This window comes from Callorhinus ursinus, unplaced genomic scaffold, assembly GCF_003265705.2.
Source record: "Callorhinus ursinus isolate GAN/ISIS: 27379988/994484 unplaced genomic scaffold, GSC_fseal_2.0 scaffold7, whole genome shotgun sequence".
NCBI lineage: Eukaryota > Metazoa > Chordata > Mammalia > Carnivora > Otariidae > Callorhinus > Callorhinus ursinus.
Window position 1 is genome coordinate 76,436,156 of NW_027397069.1, and position 17,355 is coordinate 76,453,510.

General features: G+C 43.5%; 1 protein-coding gene across 5 annotated transcripts; it reads right to left on the minus strand.

Annotated features, from left to right (window-relative positions):
• Positions 1–230: 230 nt before the first annotated feature.
• PTPN18 (protein tyrosine phosphatase non-receptor type 18) lies at positions 231–16,346 on the minus strand. Of its 5 annotated transcripts, none has more exons than XM_073894824.1 (15): positions 16,175–16,338; positions 14,719–14,827; positions 14,374–14,450; positions 14,200–14,295; positions 14,048–14,086; positions 4,275–4,343; positions 3,627–3,689; positions 3,278–3,416; positions 2,804–2,865; positions 2,643–2,720; positions 2,472–2,558; positions 2,105–2,193; positions 1,188–1,390; positions 630–704; positions 231–427 (listed from the first exon to the last, which is right to left on the minus strand). In XM_073894824.1, the coding sequence occupies exons 1-15, from the start codon at positions 16,265–16,267 to the stop codon at positions 360–362; spliced, it is 1,347 nt and encodes a 448-aa protein (XP_073750925.1). In that variant the 5' UTR covers positions 16,268–16,338; the 3' UTR covers positions 231–359. The 5 variants fall into 5 exon arrangements, 3 of the variants coding, with proteins under 3 accessions (XP_073750925.1, XP_025731035.1, XP_073750926.1); XM_025875250.2 differs by having other exon boundaries at positions 2,804–2,870; positions 3,274–3,416; positions 16,175–16,337; XM_073894825.1 differs by having other exon boundaries at positions 379–518; positions 2,804–2,870; positions 3,274–3,416; positions 16,175–16,344.
• Between the last annotated feature and the right edge of the window lie 1,009 nt (positions 16,347–17,355).

Consider the following 17,355-nt stretch of genomic DNA (forward strand, 5'->3'; position numbering starts at 1 on the left):
GATATTGAGATGAACTAGTCCATTATGTGGTGATGGCGAAGTCTCCAGAAGCCCATCTGCCCATCCTTTTCTTCACACCTGAGAGAATCTGCCTAGTCCCCTGGGGTTGGGCCCGTTCCTGATGTTTATTCTTGAATCTGTTCACTGCAGTCTCACCAGCCATTATCTCCCAACTACCTCCCCCAGCCTCAAGCCTTGAATACTATAATCATTGGGGCAAAGCCCCTACATTTCCACCCTGAGAAACTTTTATTTTGATCCAGGACCAGCATTCCCATTTCCAACACTTCACATAGCAGAGAATGACCGTCAGCAGTCCAGGTGCCCATGTGAGGCAGCAGGCAGGCAGGGTGCAGCGTTCACACGTGGGTCCACTCAGCAGGGGGGTCCCGGGGCCCTTTAGGCCTTCCAATGCGCAGGTTGAAGCCTGGAAGAAGGGCACCATGTGTTTTGTGGAGAAGCTGAAGCGCGGAGATGTGTGGAAGGTCATCCTTAAGCCTCCAGGCCCTGGTTGTTTACTGCAGCCAAATCTGCAGAACTCAGGAGAGTGTGAGCCCCATGCCACCATCCCTAAACCCCCAAATCCTGGTCAAAGCTGCGGAGGCCCAGCAACCCAGGCTTTGACTCACCTAGCCCACCATTCTGAGCTCCATCCACCACATCCTCATAGGCGTCAGGCCCAGCAGGGCTTTGGTCAGCAGGAACTGCGGGCAGAAAACCACCCCCCAAGGATTGACTCAGGCAGCCCCACGGAGCTCCGGAACCCACCCGGGGCAGAACTGCATCCTCCAGGCTCCCGGGGCCTGAGCTGGCAGGCTGGGGGCCAGGGCGGTGAGGGCAGCCGGAGGGCGGGTAGCGGAAACGGACGTGTCCGCCTGGACTAGCTAGCGTCGCCAGAGAAACGGACCCAGCCTTGAGTCCAAGACTAGGCCTGGCACCCTTTTCCGGCCGTGACCGGAGTTGGCCAACAGTCCCAGAGGCGTGGCCGGGAGAGCACGTACGTCAGCTTAGACCCTGACCAGGCCGGACTTGGGGGCGGGTGTGTGTGTGTGTGTGTCGGGGGGGGGGGGGGCGCTCCTTGAGGCCGTCAGGGACTTCCCGACCCCAGCAAGACTGGGTCTGGAGAAGGCGCAGGTGGGTGCCAGCCCTCCCGCCTGGCGCCCCGGCCCGGCCCACCCCGGACTCACCGCGGCCGGGCAGCAACCCACGCGCGTCCTCCGCGTGCGCCTGCGGCCGCCGGGCGCGCGGCGTCACCTGGCTGTAGAGCGGCGCCTCCTCCGCGCCGCGCCCTCGCGCCCCCGCCCCGGTGCCCGCGGGCGCCCCGCGCTTCTGCACCACCGCGTACGTGTCGGCCATGGCGAGGGCCGGGGGCCCAGACACCGAGATGCTTCTGCGGATGGGGCGGGCGGGGGAGGAAGTGAAGCGACTGAGCCAAGGGAGGGAGGGGGTGGGGAGTGCGCTTAGCTCGCCAACCGCCGGCTTCCTTCCCGCCCGAGGCTGCTCGCCGGTCGCAGGTCGGGGAAAGCAGGCGGGCAGGTCTCAGGGGAGAGAGGGAGCGGTCTCTGGATCTCGGTTCTGTGTCTCGAGTGCCTGGCAGGTTAGGTGGGTGAAGGGAAGGGGACAGCCTGGCAGGTGAATGGGGCAGGGTATTGGTACTGAGGGGTGGTCATTTCTGTGTACATGTCCGAATAAAAGAATGAGGAAGTGGCATCTAAAAGAGAGGGAGGGATAGCCTCAAAATGGAGAGCTAGTCTAAAGGACGTGGGGGTGAAATCTGCTGCAAACGAAGGTTCACTCTGTGTCCCCAGAGTCATGACATGAGGCCTGACAAGTGGGCGGCCTCAAGAAATATTTGCTAAATTAATGTCTAGGGAAGCAAAGAAAGGGCTAACATAGGGGCTAGACTTAGAGGCAGAGGCAATGGGATCTCTGGGATCAAAGTGTCATCTTGGGTCAGGTTCCCGGACTCAGTTCAAAGAAAGAGCCAGTGAATATTTGGTAAACTGAACAGCAAGGAAGGGCTGGAGTTTCAAGGGCGAGGAAAGGGTTAGCCTCTGAGCATGAGAAATTGGAAAGGGAAGAACGAGGAGATGGAGCTGGGTACCTGAGGACCTCGCCAGGTGGGCGCGGTGTGGTGGGAAGGGTCTGGAAAGTCTGGAAGGAGAGGGCATCGTCGTAGATTGGGGCACAATTCTGGGGAAAGACAGGAGGGAGAGGGTATGAAACTTGGAGGAAACTGGCCAGACTCCTGATGGAGGTGACCATGGATTCTGGGGTGGGGAAGCTTAAGAGGAATAGTCTGATAAGGTAGCAAGGAGGACAAAAGTGGATCTCATAGTCAGTCTTTGCTCCCAGAAGGAGTCCATGGGCTAGATGCTGCAGTGATGGTGGCCAAAGACTTCTGCTCTGGGTCCTGGTCTCTGAGGGTGTTGATGGTGGGCAGGAAGAGAGTAGGAAGGGGACCTTGGTACCTCCTTGAAATTCTGGTAAACGGGGCTGGTGTTTTGGAGTGCTGAGAACATCTGAGCCACTGTGTAGTATAGGAACCTGTACTGCTCCTGGTGGGGGAAGAGGAATCATCAGAAAGGGAAGACAAGAGGAGGAGGGATGTGTCCTTGTATTGAGGAGACTGAGGCTCTCACCTCTGTCTGCACAGCTGCGGGCCGCTGCTTTCTCATCTCCAGGACCACGTTGAAGAGGCTGAAGTTAGGTGGGATCATCTGGGGCAGAGAGGGCACATGAGCAGGACCTGGTGGGCATGGGACCTGCACTGCACATAAGCACACATATGCCCTATTCATACCTGGGTGAGGAGCAACTGTCTCACATAATCCACAGTGCACAGGACACCTGTTCGCCCACAACCTGCGCTGACAGGCAAGAATAAGCATAAGCTTAGTCAGGACCTGCCCACAACCCCTTTTATATGGGGCGTTTGGGGTTGGGAGTGAAGGTCCTAATCGAGGATCCCCTGCAGCACCTTTTGATTCTCAGAATCCCCAGATTACAATTTAAAAGAAAAAACTTTTTAATTGCTTACATTTGTTGAGCATCAACTCTGTGTTTACTACTCTCCCGCAGGCAGTCTGCACTCAATAAATGCTAAATTTCAGTTGATACAGCACAAGCTAGTGTGGCTTCAGGTTTTTCAAAAGAGGCACTCAAACTGTGACACTGGCTTCAAGGCCTGCACTGGCCTCCCTGACTTCCACATCCCCCCCACCCGCAGTCATCTCTGTCTCACCAGACCCCCATAAAACCCATTTCTTAAACCTGCAGTGGACACAGAGGGGGCTGGGTCCAGATCCCTGGAGGCGACGGGCTTCCTCCACGATGGTGAGCACATGTTTAGGATTGCTAGGGACTCCTCTGTCTGGCCAGGACATATATTGCAGCTGGTACACAGAACGACATTCCTGAAACACAGGAAAAGAGTGACAAATAATAAAAAAGCATTTATTGAGTACCTACTGCTTGTCAGGCCCAGTTCTAAACATCTTCCATTTAAATCCAACAGATAATAACTGAGGAGATAGGTACTATTGCTAATGCCCATTTTACAAATGAGAAAACAGAGACAGAAAATAGCTCTCCTCATATGGGAGCCTCCTCCTCCCTTTAAGTACCTTCTGAAAAGTAATCTGGAGGGTCCTGAGCATGATGTCTGCATTCAGCCATGTCTCCCTTGTCTGAGGATGTGGGGCAGGTGGGAAGAGAGAGGAGAGCAAAGACCACAGGTGCCAAAAGACATTTGCAGAAAACAAAGCATTTCTCATTAAAAATCAAAGGCAACATATTTTTAAAAATTCATTCAGCTCAAACATCCCCCATGGCTTTCCTGAAGGAAACATTTGATAGAGGGGAGAAAGAACTATGATTAAAAACCCCAACAAGCTCATTTATAGTGAAAAAAGAAAAAAAGATTTCTGTTCTACAAAAGTTTTATTGTACTTATGTACCAACTATATTTGACTTGAGGTAAGAGATTTTCCTGAGTTGTGAAATGGTAAGGGAAATGGGGATTTTAAGAACTTAACCAGGCACATTTATATAACAGAGATAACCATGATCATAGATAAAATGCAAAAGCAATGTATATATTGAGTTTTGGCTATTGCACCCTAATACCAGAGGGTTCCCTGCAGTGTGAGGGGACTGTGGGAAAACTCATCCTTTCAGGCCCAGCCCAAAAGCTTCCCTGAAAATCTTCTGTGAAACCTCCCACAACATCCAAGACTTCATAAAACACTATTCCCACCTCTGCCCCAGCTCACCAGGGTGATGCAGAAAAGTCCAATCTGTAGTGGTTCCTGTTCTTGGGCCCAGTAACGCTCACACTTTTTCTGCAAAAGGCAAGGGAGAAAGGGCAGGGAGTGAAGAGCAGTAGTCTGCTTTAGAGTTCCAGCTCAATACATCCCCCCCCCCCCCCACAGGACACCTCAGGCATTGCTGGTGGAAGCACAGATAGCTGTAGCTATCATGCAGGCCGGCTGGCAGAGCCTTGTCAGATTAAACACACAGACACAGTGGAGACTTGTGCTTCTGACTATGCAGGAGGAAGGCAGGCCAGAATATTCTCATACTGTAAGCAAATAAAAAATTGGACAGAACATATGAGCCACTATTTTCAGACATTGGACCACAGGTATTGCAGGATTATGATCACTGAACAAAGGGAAACATATGGATCAAATCTTATGACTGCCCCAGCTTACTGCCTAGAGGCAGTCATCAGCCTGCAGGACATGGATAGTCCAATGATCCCACTGAGTTGAGGAGCCAGAGATCATGGCTCAGGGAGGCCAAAGCAGCTAGAATTTGAAGGGCAGAGTCTTGGAAAGAACAGAGCTATGCAAACAAGAGTTAAAAATTTCAGAAGTCTGCATATGGTCCCCTTGAGTATTATTAGCTGAATAATAATCTGAGCATCATGAAACTCTCTGAAGTCAGGCAAGAATAACTTCCTACAAAAGAATAATAGCTAAGGACCTATAAGATGAATATTTCCTATAATGATCATAATGGGATAGAAATAATTTACATTCCTCCAGCCAAAGTGGAGAGACCCAACTGACTATAAGGGCATTCAATAGGGAACCAAGAAGGACCACATGTTAGAAGTAGAATGAAATTAGTTCTAGAATAAAGGCTACTCTAGACCTGCCCTACAAAAGCTTTAAAACAAACCTTAAAATGATCAAACCTCCAAAAGTAACTTAACTGCCTTCCAGAAAAAGTCCAACACTCTTTAAAGGAAGACAATAAAATCTAACAGTTACCTACAAAATTAAAAATGTCAAGCATCCAATAAAAATTTACTAGACATACAAAGAAATAAGAAAACATGATCCATAACCAGGAGAAAAATAAGTGAATAGAAGATCCAATAAGGATGAAGAAAGAAGTAGACCTTTAAACAGTTTTTTAAAAATATTTTAAATATACTTGAAGATGAAAAGGAAAACATGAACATAATGAAAGTGAAACAAAAGATAGAGAAAATACCGAAATGGAACTTCTAGAGAGGAAATATAAAATACATGAAATTTAAAAAGTCACTAATAGCAGACAGATACAGAAGAAAAGATCAGTGAACATGAAGACATAGCAAAAGAATCTATTTAAAATGAAAAAAACAAAAATTACTGGGAAAAAATGAACAAAGAATCAGTTACCTGTGGAAATATACCAAATGGTCTAAAGTATGTGTATCTGGAGTCCAGAAGAAGATGAGGAGAGAGGGGAGAACGGAAACTATATTTGAAAAAATAATCGCTGGAAAATTTTCCAAATTTGATAAAACCGCAAACCCACAAGTCCAAGAAAGTCAACTATAAGGAGAATAAACATAAAGAAAGCCAAACCAAGGCAGATCATGATCAAATTGCCGGCGAGGGGGCGGAGAGAGAGAGGAAACTTAAAAACATCACACATGAAAAGACACATTACATATTAAGGAACAAAGATAAGAATGACAGAATTTTGTCAGAAACTCTGCAAGTCAGAGGTCAAAGTTGTGACATTCTAAAAAGGCTGAAATTAAAAAAAAAACTTTCAGATGAACAAAAGCTGAGAGAATTTATCACAAACCTGTACTGTGAGAAATATTAAAGTAAGCTGTTCATACAAAGGACATGATACTAGATGAAATATGGATCTACACAAAAGAATGAAGAGTAAAGAAAAAGCAAATATGTGGCTAAATATAAAAAATATTTCTCATTTTTAACATTTAAAAAAGACAGTCTAGTGAATTTTATCAAACAAACAAGGAAGAATTAATAGCAATCCTTCACAATTTTTTTTTAAATTGAAGGACCATTTCCCAACATACTGTATGAAGGCAATATTAATCTGATACCAAAACTAGACATATATATCACAAGAAAAGAACACTACTAACTAATGTTTCATTAATAACATTAAAATCCTCAACAAAATACCAGCAAAGGGTCATACACCACGACCAAGTTGGATTAATCTCAGGAATGCAAGATTGGTTGTATATATATAAAAAAATCAATGTCATATACCATATTAATAGAAAATAAAACAACACATGATCATCTGAATAGATGCAGAAAAAAATTTTTGGATAAAATCCAACACCCTTTCATGATAAAAATACAAAGGAAACTAGAAATGGAAGGAAACTCCTTAGCCTATTTAAAACAACAACAACAACACACACATACATCTACAAAAAAACCCCACAACCAATCTTTAGACCTATGCTGAAAGACTCAATGTTTCGCACTTAAAATCAGGTTGTACTTGCCACTTCTGTTCAACTTTGTACGGAAAGGTCTAGTCACTGCAGTTAGGAAAAAAGAAATGGAAGAAAGGAGGGAGGGAGGAAGGGAGAAAGGAAAATAGGGAGGGACAGAAGGAAGAAGGAAGGAGGAGTATTGGATTAGAAAAGCAGCAGCAAATTTATCTCAATTTGCAGATGACATCATATTATATATGGAAAACCCTAAGTTTTTCACATAACCACACACCCCCCACACACTATTAAAGCTAATAAATGAGTTCAGCAAGGTTGCAAGACATAATATCAAACAGAAAAATCAATTGTATTTCTATATAGTGAAAACTATTTAGTTTGCAATAAGGAAACTGAAAATGAAATTAAGAAAATCACTCTGTTTACAATAGCATCAAAAAGTATAAACTAGGAATAAATTTAACAAAAGTGCAAGACTTCTAAACTAAACACTATAAAACATTGCTAAGAGAAATTAAAGAAGACCTAGATAAATGGAAAAACATCCATGTTCATGGATGGAAGACAATATGGTTAAGATGGAAATAGCTCCAAAATTGATAGATTCAATGCATTCCTTATCAAAATCCCAGAAGGCTTTTTGAAGATATTGGCAAGGGGATCTTAACATTAATATGTTAATATTAATGAGTGTGTCGTAGATACCCAAGACTACCCTCAAGTTTGAGGATTCACTAGGGGGACTCACAGGACTCAGCATACAGTTGTACTCATGGCTATGATTTATTACAATGAAATGATACAGAAAAAAATCAGCAAAGGGAAAAGATGCACAGGGCAAAGTGAAGGAAACAAGATTCCTGCTTCCAACGGTCTTCTCCAAGTGAAGTCGCACACAATGTGCTTAATTTCCCCAGCAATGATTTGTGACAACATGTGTGAAATGTCCACAGTGAAGCTCATTAGGCAGTCAGTGCCCAGGGAATTCACTGGGGCACTCCACGTGCTATGCGGGCACCCTCTGACTAGCATGTACCACAACTTCAGACTCCCAGAAGGAAGGCAGGTGTTCAAATAAACCATACTGTTTATATAAACAGTTCAAACACAGTGAGCCACTTTTATTAAAAATCCAATTTCCAGGCAAGATCCAACCTAGTAGAAAGGTCTTTTTTTAATCATAAGCCTGCTATATTACTCTTTTCTGCACAGCAAGTGACCCAGAAAAGTCGAAACAATCTTGAAAAAAGAAGAAATTTGGTGGACTCACATTTCCTGATTTCAAAACTTACTATAAAGTTACAAAAATAAAAAAATGTATAGTACTGGTACAAAGATAGACCTACCAATCAATGGAATAGAATTGAGAGTCCAGAAATAAACCCTTACATTTATAGTCAATTGATTTTCTTTTTTTTCTTTTTTTAAAGATTTTATTTATTTGACAGAGAGAGACACAGCGAGAGAGAGAACACAAGCAGGGGGAGTGGGAGAGGGAGAAGCAGGCTTCCAGCCGAGCAGGGAGCCTGATGCGGGGCTCAATCCCAGGACCCTGGGACCATGACCTGAGCTGAAGGCAGATGCTTAACGACTGAGCCACCCAGGTGCCCCTATAGTCAACTGATTTTCAACAAGGATAACAAGACCATTCAATGGGGAAAAGACAAACAACAAGGGCTGAAAAAAAAAGTTTTGAAAAAAAAAAGACAGACAACAAGTGTTGGTGAGGATGTGAAGGATTCAAATCCTCATACATTGCTGATTGGAAAGTAAAATGATGTAGCTGTGGAAAAGTTTGACAGTTCCTCAAAATATTAAGAATGGAGTTATCATATGATGTAGCAATTCCACTTCTAGGTATGTACCCAAGAGAATTGAAAACATACTTCTACACAGAAACTTGCACATAAATGTTCATAGCAGCATTATTCATAATAGCCAAAAAGTGGAAGCAACTCACATTCTATAAACTGATAAATGAATAAATAAAATGCAGTAGATCCATTCAATGGAATACTGTTCAACAATAAAAAGGAGTTAAGTACTGACACATGCTATAATATGCATGAATTTTAAAAACATGCTAAGTGAAAGGACTCAGTCACAAAGACAACATATCATATGATTCAGTTTACATGAAAAGTCCAGAGTAGTCAAACCTATAGGGACCAAAAATAGAGTAGGGATTACCTAGGATGGAGAAATGGGGAGTGACTGCCAATAGATACAGGATTTCTTTGTGGGGTAATGAAAATGTTGTAAAATTTATTGCAGGGATGGTTGCATAACTAAATATACTAAATATATACTAAATTTCGGAATATACTAAAAACAATTGAATTGCACACTTTAAATGGATAAATTGCATCTTGATAAAGCTGTTTTTTAAACGAGATTGTTTATTTTGATTCTGTCCCAGTAGTTTATCTTTGCTTTTGTTTCCTTTGCCTCAGGAGACATGTCGAGAAGGATGCTGCTATGACCAATGCCAGAGAAATTACTGCCTGTACTCTCTTCTAGGATTTTTATGGTTTTGGGTCTCACATTTAGGTCTTTAATGCATTATGAGTTTATTTGTGTGTGTGGTGTAAGAAAGTGGTCCAGTTTCTTTTTTTTTCTTTTTTTTTTTTGCATGTAGATATTCAGTTTTCCGGGCACTATTTATTGAAGTGACTCTTTTTCCCATGGCATATTTTTGCCTCCTTTGTTGAAGATTAATAGATTAACTGACCATATAATCATGGATTTATTTCTAGGTTTTCTATCCTATTCCATTGATCTATGTGTCTATTTTTGTGCCAGTATCATACTGTTTTGATTACTACAGTTTTGTAGTATAACTTAAAATCTGGAATTGTGATATCTCCAGCTTTATATTTCTTTTTCAAGAATGTTTTGGCTATTCAGGATCTTTTGTGGTTCCATACAAATTTTAGGATTGTTTGTTCTAGTTCTGTGAAAAATGCTGTTGGTATTTTAGGGATTGCATTAAATCTGTAGATTGCTTTGGATAGTATGGATATTTTAACAATATTTCTTCTTCCAATCCATGAGCATGGAATAGCTTTCCATTTATTTGTGTCACCTTCAATTTTTCTCATCAGTGTTTTATAGTTTTCAGTGTATAGGTTTTTCATTTCCTTGGTTAAGTTTATTCTTAGATATTTTATTATCTTTGGTGCAATTGTAAATTGGATTGTTTCCTTAATTTCTCTTTCTGCTGCTTCATTATTAGTGTATAGGAATGCAACAGATTTCTCTACATTGATTTTGTATACTGCGACCTTACTCAATTCATTTATCAGTTTTAATAATTTTTTGGGGTAATCTTTAGGGTTTTCTATATATACTATCATGTCATCTGCAAATAGTGAAAGTTTTACTTCTTGTTTACCAATTTCCTTTTCTTATCTGATTGCTGTGGCAAAATAAAAAGCTTTTGCATACAAAGGAAACAAACAATAAAACTAAAAAAAAAACAACCTACTGAGTGGGAGATGTTTGCAAATGACATATCTGATAAAGGGTTAGTATACCAAATATATAAAGAACTGATTTAACTCAACAGCCAAACACCAAATAATCCAATTAAAACATGAACAAAAGACATGAACAGACATTTCTCCAAAGAAGACATCCAAATGGCCAACAGACACATGAAAGGATGCTCACTCAACATCACTCATCATCAGGGAAATGCAAATCAAAACACAATGAGACATCACCTCACACCTGTCAGAATGGCTAAAATCAAAAATACAAGAAACATCAAGGGTTGGCAAGGTTGTGGAGAAAAAAGAACCATTGTGCACTGTTGGTGGGAATGCAAACTGGTGCAGCCACTCTAGAAAACAGTATGGAGGTTCCTCAAAAAATTAAAAATGGAACTACCCTATGATCCAGGAATTGCACTACTTGGTATTTATCCAAAGAATATTCAAACACTAACTCAGAAGGATATATGCACCCCTGTGTTTATGGCTGAATTATTTACAATAGCCAAATTATGGAAGCAGCCCAGTGTCCATCAATAGATGAATGGATAAAGAAGATGTGGTATATATATACAATGGAATAGAGAATGAAATCTTGCCATTTGCAACAACATGGATGAAACTAGAGGGTATAATACTAAGTGAAATAAATCAGTCGGATAAAGACAAATACCATATGATTTCACTCATATGTGGAACTTAAGAAACAAAACAAACAAATGAAGAAAAAAAAGGGAGAGAAACCAAAAAACAGACTATTAACTATAGAGAATAAACAGGTGGTTACCAGAGGGAAGGTGGGGGTGGGGAATGGGTGAAATAGGTGAAGGGATTAAGAGTATACTTATCATGATGGTCAATGAGTAATATTTAGAATTGTTGAATTACTATATTGTACACTGAAACTAATATAACACTGTATGTTAACTATACTGGACTTAAAAAATTAAAAAAATAAGGAAAAGACAATCTAAAGCAAAAATATTATAGCAGTGCATTGTGGAGTATATTTCATATTTAGAATTAAAACCTATGGCAACAATAACATAAAGCATGGAATGAGAAACTTGAAATATGCTAGTATAAGGTTCTTATGTTTTAAATGAAATGGTATAATATTATTTGAGTATAGACTGATAAGTTAAAGATATAACTGATAAACCCTAAAGCCACACTAAGCACATGATACAAAGAGGTATAACTAATAAGTAAATAATGACTATGAAATGGATTCATAAAAATTCTCAATCTGGAGGCAGCTGGGTGGCTCAATCAGTTAAGTATCTGCCTTTGGCTCAGGTCATGGTCTTGGGGTCCTGGGATCAAGTCCCACGTCAGGCCCCTGCTCAGTGGGGAGTCTGCTTCTCCCTTTCCCTCTGCCTCTCTCCCTGACTCATGCTCTCTCTCTCAAATAAATAAATAAATAATTCTCAATCTGGAAGAAGATAGAAAAGAATAAAGGGCCAAAGAACAGATGGAACAAACAGAAAACAAAGATGGTAGATTTACTCCAATTAAAGGCAGAGATTGTCAGACTAAATTAAAAAGTAAGCCCCTACAATATGCCACCTACAAGACACTTTAAAAATAAAGATGAATATAGATAAAAAGTAAAAGAATGGAAAAAGATATGCACACTCTAGCACAATTTAAATGGCTATATTAATATCACAGTACACTTCAGAAAAGGAATATTACCAGAGATAGAAAGGAACCTTACATATTGGAAAAGGGATTGATTAATCAGGAAGACATAATCCTAACTGTATATGCATTCAATTACAGAGTTTCAAAATAGCTGAAGCAGAAACTGACAGAACTGAAAAGACAGATAATTTTAAAATTAGAGATTTCAACATTATTTCAGCAAATAATAGGGCAAGAAGACCCCCTAAAAAGTCATATGAACAAAAAGATTTGAATAATATTTGTCCTAATTGGCAGTTATAGAATAGTTGAGATTTCATCACTCCTCTCTCAGCAATTGATAGAACATTTAGAGAAAATAAATTAGTAAAGATTTATAAAATACAGCAAAGATACAAAAATATTAAAGTGTCTTTCAAAAAAGACACAATTTGACTGAATTGATATTTATAGAACACTCCACTCAACAAAAGCAGAATACACATTCTTTTCAAGTGTACATAGACTATTTACCAAGATAGGCCATATTCATAGCCATAAAACAAGTCTCAGTATATGTAAAATGATTAAAATCATATAAAGTTGTTCTTTGACCACAGTGGAATTAACTAAAAATTAATAACAGGAAGATATATGGGAAAGTCCTCAGATATTTGGAAACTAAGTACAACCATGGTCAAATACAATGAGTCAAAGAAGAAATCACAAGGGAAATTAGAAAATATTTTGAACTAATTGAAAAAGAAGATACAATTTATCAAGTTCGTGAGATGTAGCTAAAGCAGTGCTTAGAGAAAAATGAATAACATTAAATGCTTATATATGAAAAAAGAAAAATCTCAAGTCAATGATCTAAGTTTCAGAAACTAGAAAAATAGGAGCAAGTTAAACCTAAATAACATTAGGAAGGAAATGAAAAAGATGAAAAGTTATTAATGAAATAAAAAATGAAAAAAATAGAGAAATATAAAAGAGAAAAAATAGAGAAAAATAAAACCCAAAGCTGGTTCTTTAAAAAACAACAAGAGCAACAGCAACAGCAACAACAATTGACAAACCTCTAACCCAGAGACGGCTAACATTTCCTATAAAATAGGGCCAGATAATAAGTATTTTACACTTTGTGAGCCATTCAATCCACCCAACTTGCAACTACTGAATTCTGCCATTGTAGCATGAAAGTGGGTATATACAATATCTAAACATATGAGTGTGGCTGTATTTTAATGTATTAAAATACATTAAAATGTATTTTAATACATTTTATTTACAAAAAAAGGCAGCAAGACAGACCTAGTAAAATAGGTAAAGTTTGCTCATCTTTAGCCAGACTGACATTGGAGAGATAGACCACAAATTACCAAAATCAGGAATGAAAAAGGGGCATCACTACAGGTTGTACAGATTCCATGATCAGCCATTTATTCCTGGGCAGTACTTACCCCACTTCCCAACCATGTCTATTGAATAGGCCAGAATGTAGAAACCATGTGCCTTCAAAGCTGACATGCATTTATTGAGTAACTAATTTATGCTAACAGGCAAAACAAAGATCCCTGCACTCCTGGACTTATCTTCTAATCAAGGAGATGGAGAATAAACAATGTGTAGATTACCTTGTATGCTAGAAATGGTAAGAACTTCGAAGGAAAATAGGACACAGGAAGGAGAGTGGGAGTGCTGGGAGTTTTAAATGGTGTAAGATCCAGGAAGGTCTCATGGAGAAAGTAGCGTTTGAACAAAGATCTGAAGGTGGTAGTAGAGCAAGCCAAGAAGAATGTTCCAGGCAAAGGGAACAGCCAAGGCACAGGCCCTGAGACTGTGCCATCCCTAGCACATCTGAGGAAAAGCAAAGGCCAAAATGGCTAGAGTGGAATGAATAAAGGAGAGAGAGATAAACACAGAGGTAAGAGCTGTACCAGGGACAGCTCAGTGTAGGGACTTATGGTCTATGATGCAGACTTGGGTTGGGAAGACCTGCAGTAAAGGGGTTGTGAACACTGCAGGGATGAGCACCATGAATAAAAGGAAAAAGATCAACAAAAAATTAAAGAGAGCAATAGTGGAGTCACTTCAAGAATTGGGCCTTTCAGACCTGGGATTAGGGAGGTGCTAGCAAGATTTCTCCTGCCTCCTTCCTGCACAAAGAAATGTATTCTAGAGGGTTGAGGACACCTACCCGCCCATTCTCCATTTCTTGACATGCCATCAGGATCACCTAGACAAGAAGGGTAAGGGAAGAGGGGAGTGATTTGGGTTAGGGAATTGGAGAAACAAGGCTAAGGGAGGACTCAGAATGTTAGTCCCACCTCACCGTCCTCTAAGGCTGACCTTGACCCCAAACTCCCAGACCAGGCGCCAGAAGTCTAGCAAGGTGTGAGGCAGGGGTCCTTGTGTGGCGATGTAGGCCTGGCTTCCGTCTGTGCCCTGGTAAAGGCTAAGTTCATCACCGAGATCTGGCTGTCACCCCTCCAAGTCCACCCCTTCCCTGACTCCCAGCCTGACCCGGATGAAGTTGCCATTGATGTAGTCGCCATGTCCCTCCTCCTGGAGCAGGGAGAGGATCACTCGTGTCTGATCATCTGCCAGCGGGAGAGGTGAGAAAAGTGCTTTGGGGTGATAGGAGCATCAAAGCCCTGATGGCCTCCTGGATGAAAGCCAGCAGGGTTACTGCACACCCAGCAGGGATCCCACCTGGGTGCACTTCTTGTGAGCTGCTCAGGAGAAATGCAGCCATTGCAAGGATCTGAGAGGGAGTGCACTGGGAGCACAGTGGGGTGGACTGGACTGTCATGGGATGGAGGATGTGTGCAGATCTTCACTGACTCCCTCTGGAAGCCCCCGACTTACAGGGCAGCACATCTTTGTAGCGGTTCTTCGTCACGTTTCCCGGCAGACTGCCAGCCTCAGTGGAGCACACACGTTCAGTCTTCCATGCGGCTGAGCAGGCCTGGATGTCCTGGCGGAAGCCACCGTTAGCCGACCCAGGAAAGGGAGGAGAGAGGAAGAGAAGAGCAAGGTCAGAGTTCTGGGGCACAGAGGCACTTGTAGGGATACAAGGTACATGGCCTGTGAGAGGTGAATTCAGACTCTTAGATAGCATGGTGCCTGGGTAATTGTAGTGATACAATAGTAATAGCAACTCAGAGCACCTTCTCTATGCCAGGCTCTGTGCTAATGACATTGAATCATTACAAGGTCACCCCGAAGTTAGTACTATTATTAATGTCCCCATTGTGTAGGTAAGAAAGCTGACGCACCACATGATTGAGTGACTTGCCAAAAGTCCCACCCAGTGAGGGTTGCACTCAAACCTCTCAGCATCTATCCCCTAAATGCTCAAACTGTGTTACATTGTATTGTAAACAATAATTGTAATGGAACATGTATTTAATATAACAAACATGATGTATGATAAATGTGACAATATACAATGTATATGAATTATAATGTATAACATTACTTATGTAACAAAATATTACAGATACTTTGTTACTGTTAGATTATTATAATTCATGAAGTGTATTACCATCATATCAGCTATTCAAAATCAGACGATAGTAAGTAACACCTACCAATGCCTACGACGCTGCATTAGCATTCCTTACACATGGCTTGCATCACGGCATTGTAATGTTCAGAATATTTATAACTAGTGACAAAGGATCCTACAAACTGAGCGCTCAAGATGTGCTAGGCGCTTTTTTACCCACACCAGTTCCTCAGGTCATTAGCAGTTGCGTTTTACCCAAGGAGAAACTGACGCCAGAGGACCTGGGTAAAGTACCCTAGGTCACAGGGCCTATTAGAGTCCGGCATCCACACCACCCCCCCCTCTTCCCCCCCACCCGCAGTAGGGCTTCTTGGTTCCTCTTCCCCTAACCCCTTCTTCCACATGATCACAGAAGTGATCACCGGGGTGCCTGGAGAGGCCCGGGTGACCGGTGTCAAGCGCAAGTGCACGCCTGCCTTCCCTTGCTGCGCCGGCTTCTCCTGCCCCGCCCAGTAGCGGGACTGTTCCGGGAGCTGGATGAGGGCACAGTGACAGAAGGGCGTGTACGGCACCGCCCAACCCGGCCGTGGACTTCGCCCTCTGGGGTTCTGTGGTCAGAGGATGAGGACAGAGACAGGGGAGAGAGCGACAGACAGGTGCCGGGGGGAGAAAAATAGACCTTGAAGCGAGGAGACACCCTGGACGCATAAGGAGGGGGACGCAAAACGCGACAGGGCGCACAGGACAGACATCGGACAGCCCAGGACCAGGAGACTGAGTGCGCGGTTTGGCCGTCCACTCTCGCCCACTTACGCTGAACTCGCCAGCAAGGATCGCCCTCTCCCTGCCGCCTCGCGCCTCCAACTGCTCCAAGAAGCTCCGCGCAGCGTCCAAGTTGTGGCTCATGACGCCGTGGGCCAGTGAGGTCCAGTACAGCTGCTGCACTCGGCTCAGCTAGTAGCAAGAAAGCTGGAGGTGGAGGCGGGCTGCGGAGGTCCCGCCTCCTATCTGGCAACCCAATGGAAGCGCGCAACAGCCGGCAGGGCTCGCCTCTCGGCCAATGACATTCGGAGCTCGCCCCGGTACCGCCCACAGGCTCCGGGACCCGGGCAGCCTCGGGAGCCCTACGTTCTCTCCCGCTGGGCCTGGGAACTGAGTCCAGCGCAGGTGCTTCCCTTTTTATGCGCGCCGGGCATGTTGGCTGCGTCCGCACAACCCCCTGGACGCTTTCTCCTGCTTGTTCCCAGGATCCACGTCCCGGGCCAACCTTCCTCCAAGGGCGCGCGTTGGGTAGATGGCCTTGCATTCTCGCCTGGCCTCCCAGGTCCAGTCTCCCTGAGAGATAGACTAGGCTCCGAACCAGAGAGGCGGCGCGACAGCTGTGAGTGGAGATGGTCGCGGAGATCGAGCTGCAAGTCCTGCCTCGAGGAGCCTGGGTTGGGGGCGTCCCTCACTGTGAGCTCCAGCGGCGGGGCCCGAGGGAGGTCACGGGAGGTTGCCGAGGTTGCCGCGGGTGGGGGGGGGTGGTGACACCTGGACACCCCTGCTGTGAGAAAGACCGAATGGAAGCGGCTGTTTCTGTATCTCTGTATTTCCCGAGGTTCCTTTTTCTGGGTCGGGCTAGGAGGAGCTGGGGGCGCCAGGATCCTTTCTGAATTTAAGGATCTCAACCCGCATAAACCTGCAGGGAAACAGAACTGAGGCGGTCAAAGTGGGTTCCAGGGGGAAAGATGTTCTCAGAGCTTTCAAAGAGCTTCTCTTTTTGCTGTCTCCACACCCTCAACTTCAGAAAATGCGCAGGAAAAGGCCAGGAGAACCACTTGGTGACCCAGTTCCCCGGGTAACCAAGGGGAGGCTGGAGAAAGCAGGGAGGAGCCTAGGGGTCCTGCCTGGGTAGATGGGCCAGCCCACCCCTCACCCAGCAGGGCTCCAGGAGTCATGGAAGGAATTTCTGGGGGTGTCACTGGAGGGGGTGTCTGTGGAGTTCAGTTTGA

Bases quoted from the DNA above. Each gene is read 5' to 3' on its own strand.
- PTPN18 (XM_025875250.2), bottom strand. From the start codon at position 16,267: ATGAGCCACAACTTGGACGCTGCGCGGAGCTTCTTGGAGCAGTTGGAG. The intron at 14,828-16,174 runs GTAAGTGGGCGA...GGCTTCCGCCAG, and splicing joins TCCTTGCTGGCGAGTTCAGC to GACATCCAGGCCTGCTCAGC. The intron at 2,871-3,273 runs GTTTAAGAAATG...CTTGCCTGTCAG, and splicing joins CCCCTCTGTGTCCACTGCAG to CGCAGGTTGTGGGCGAACAG.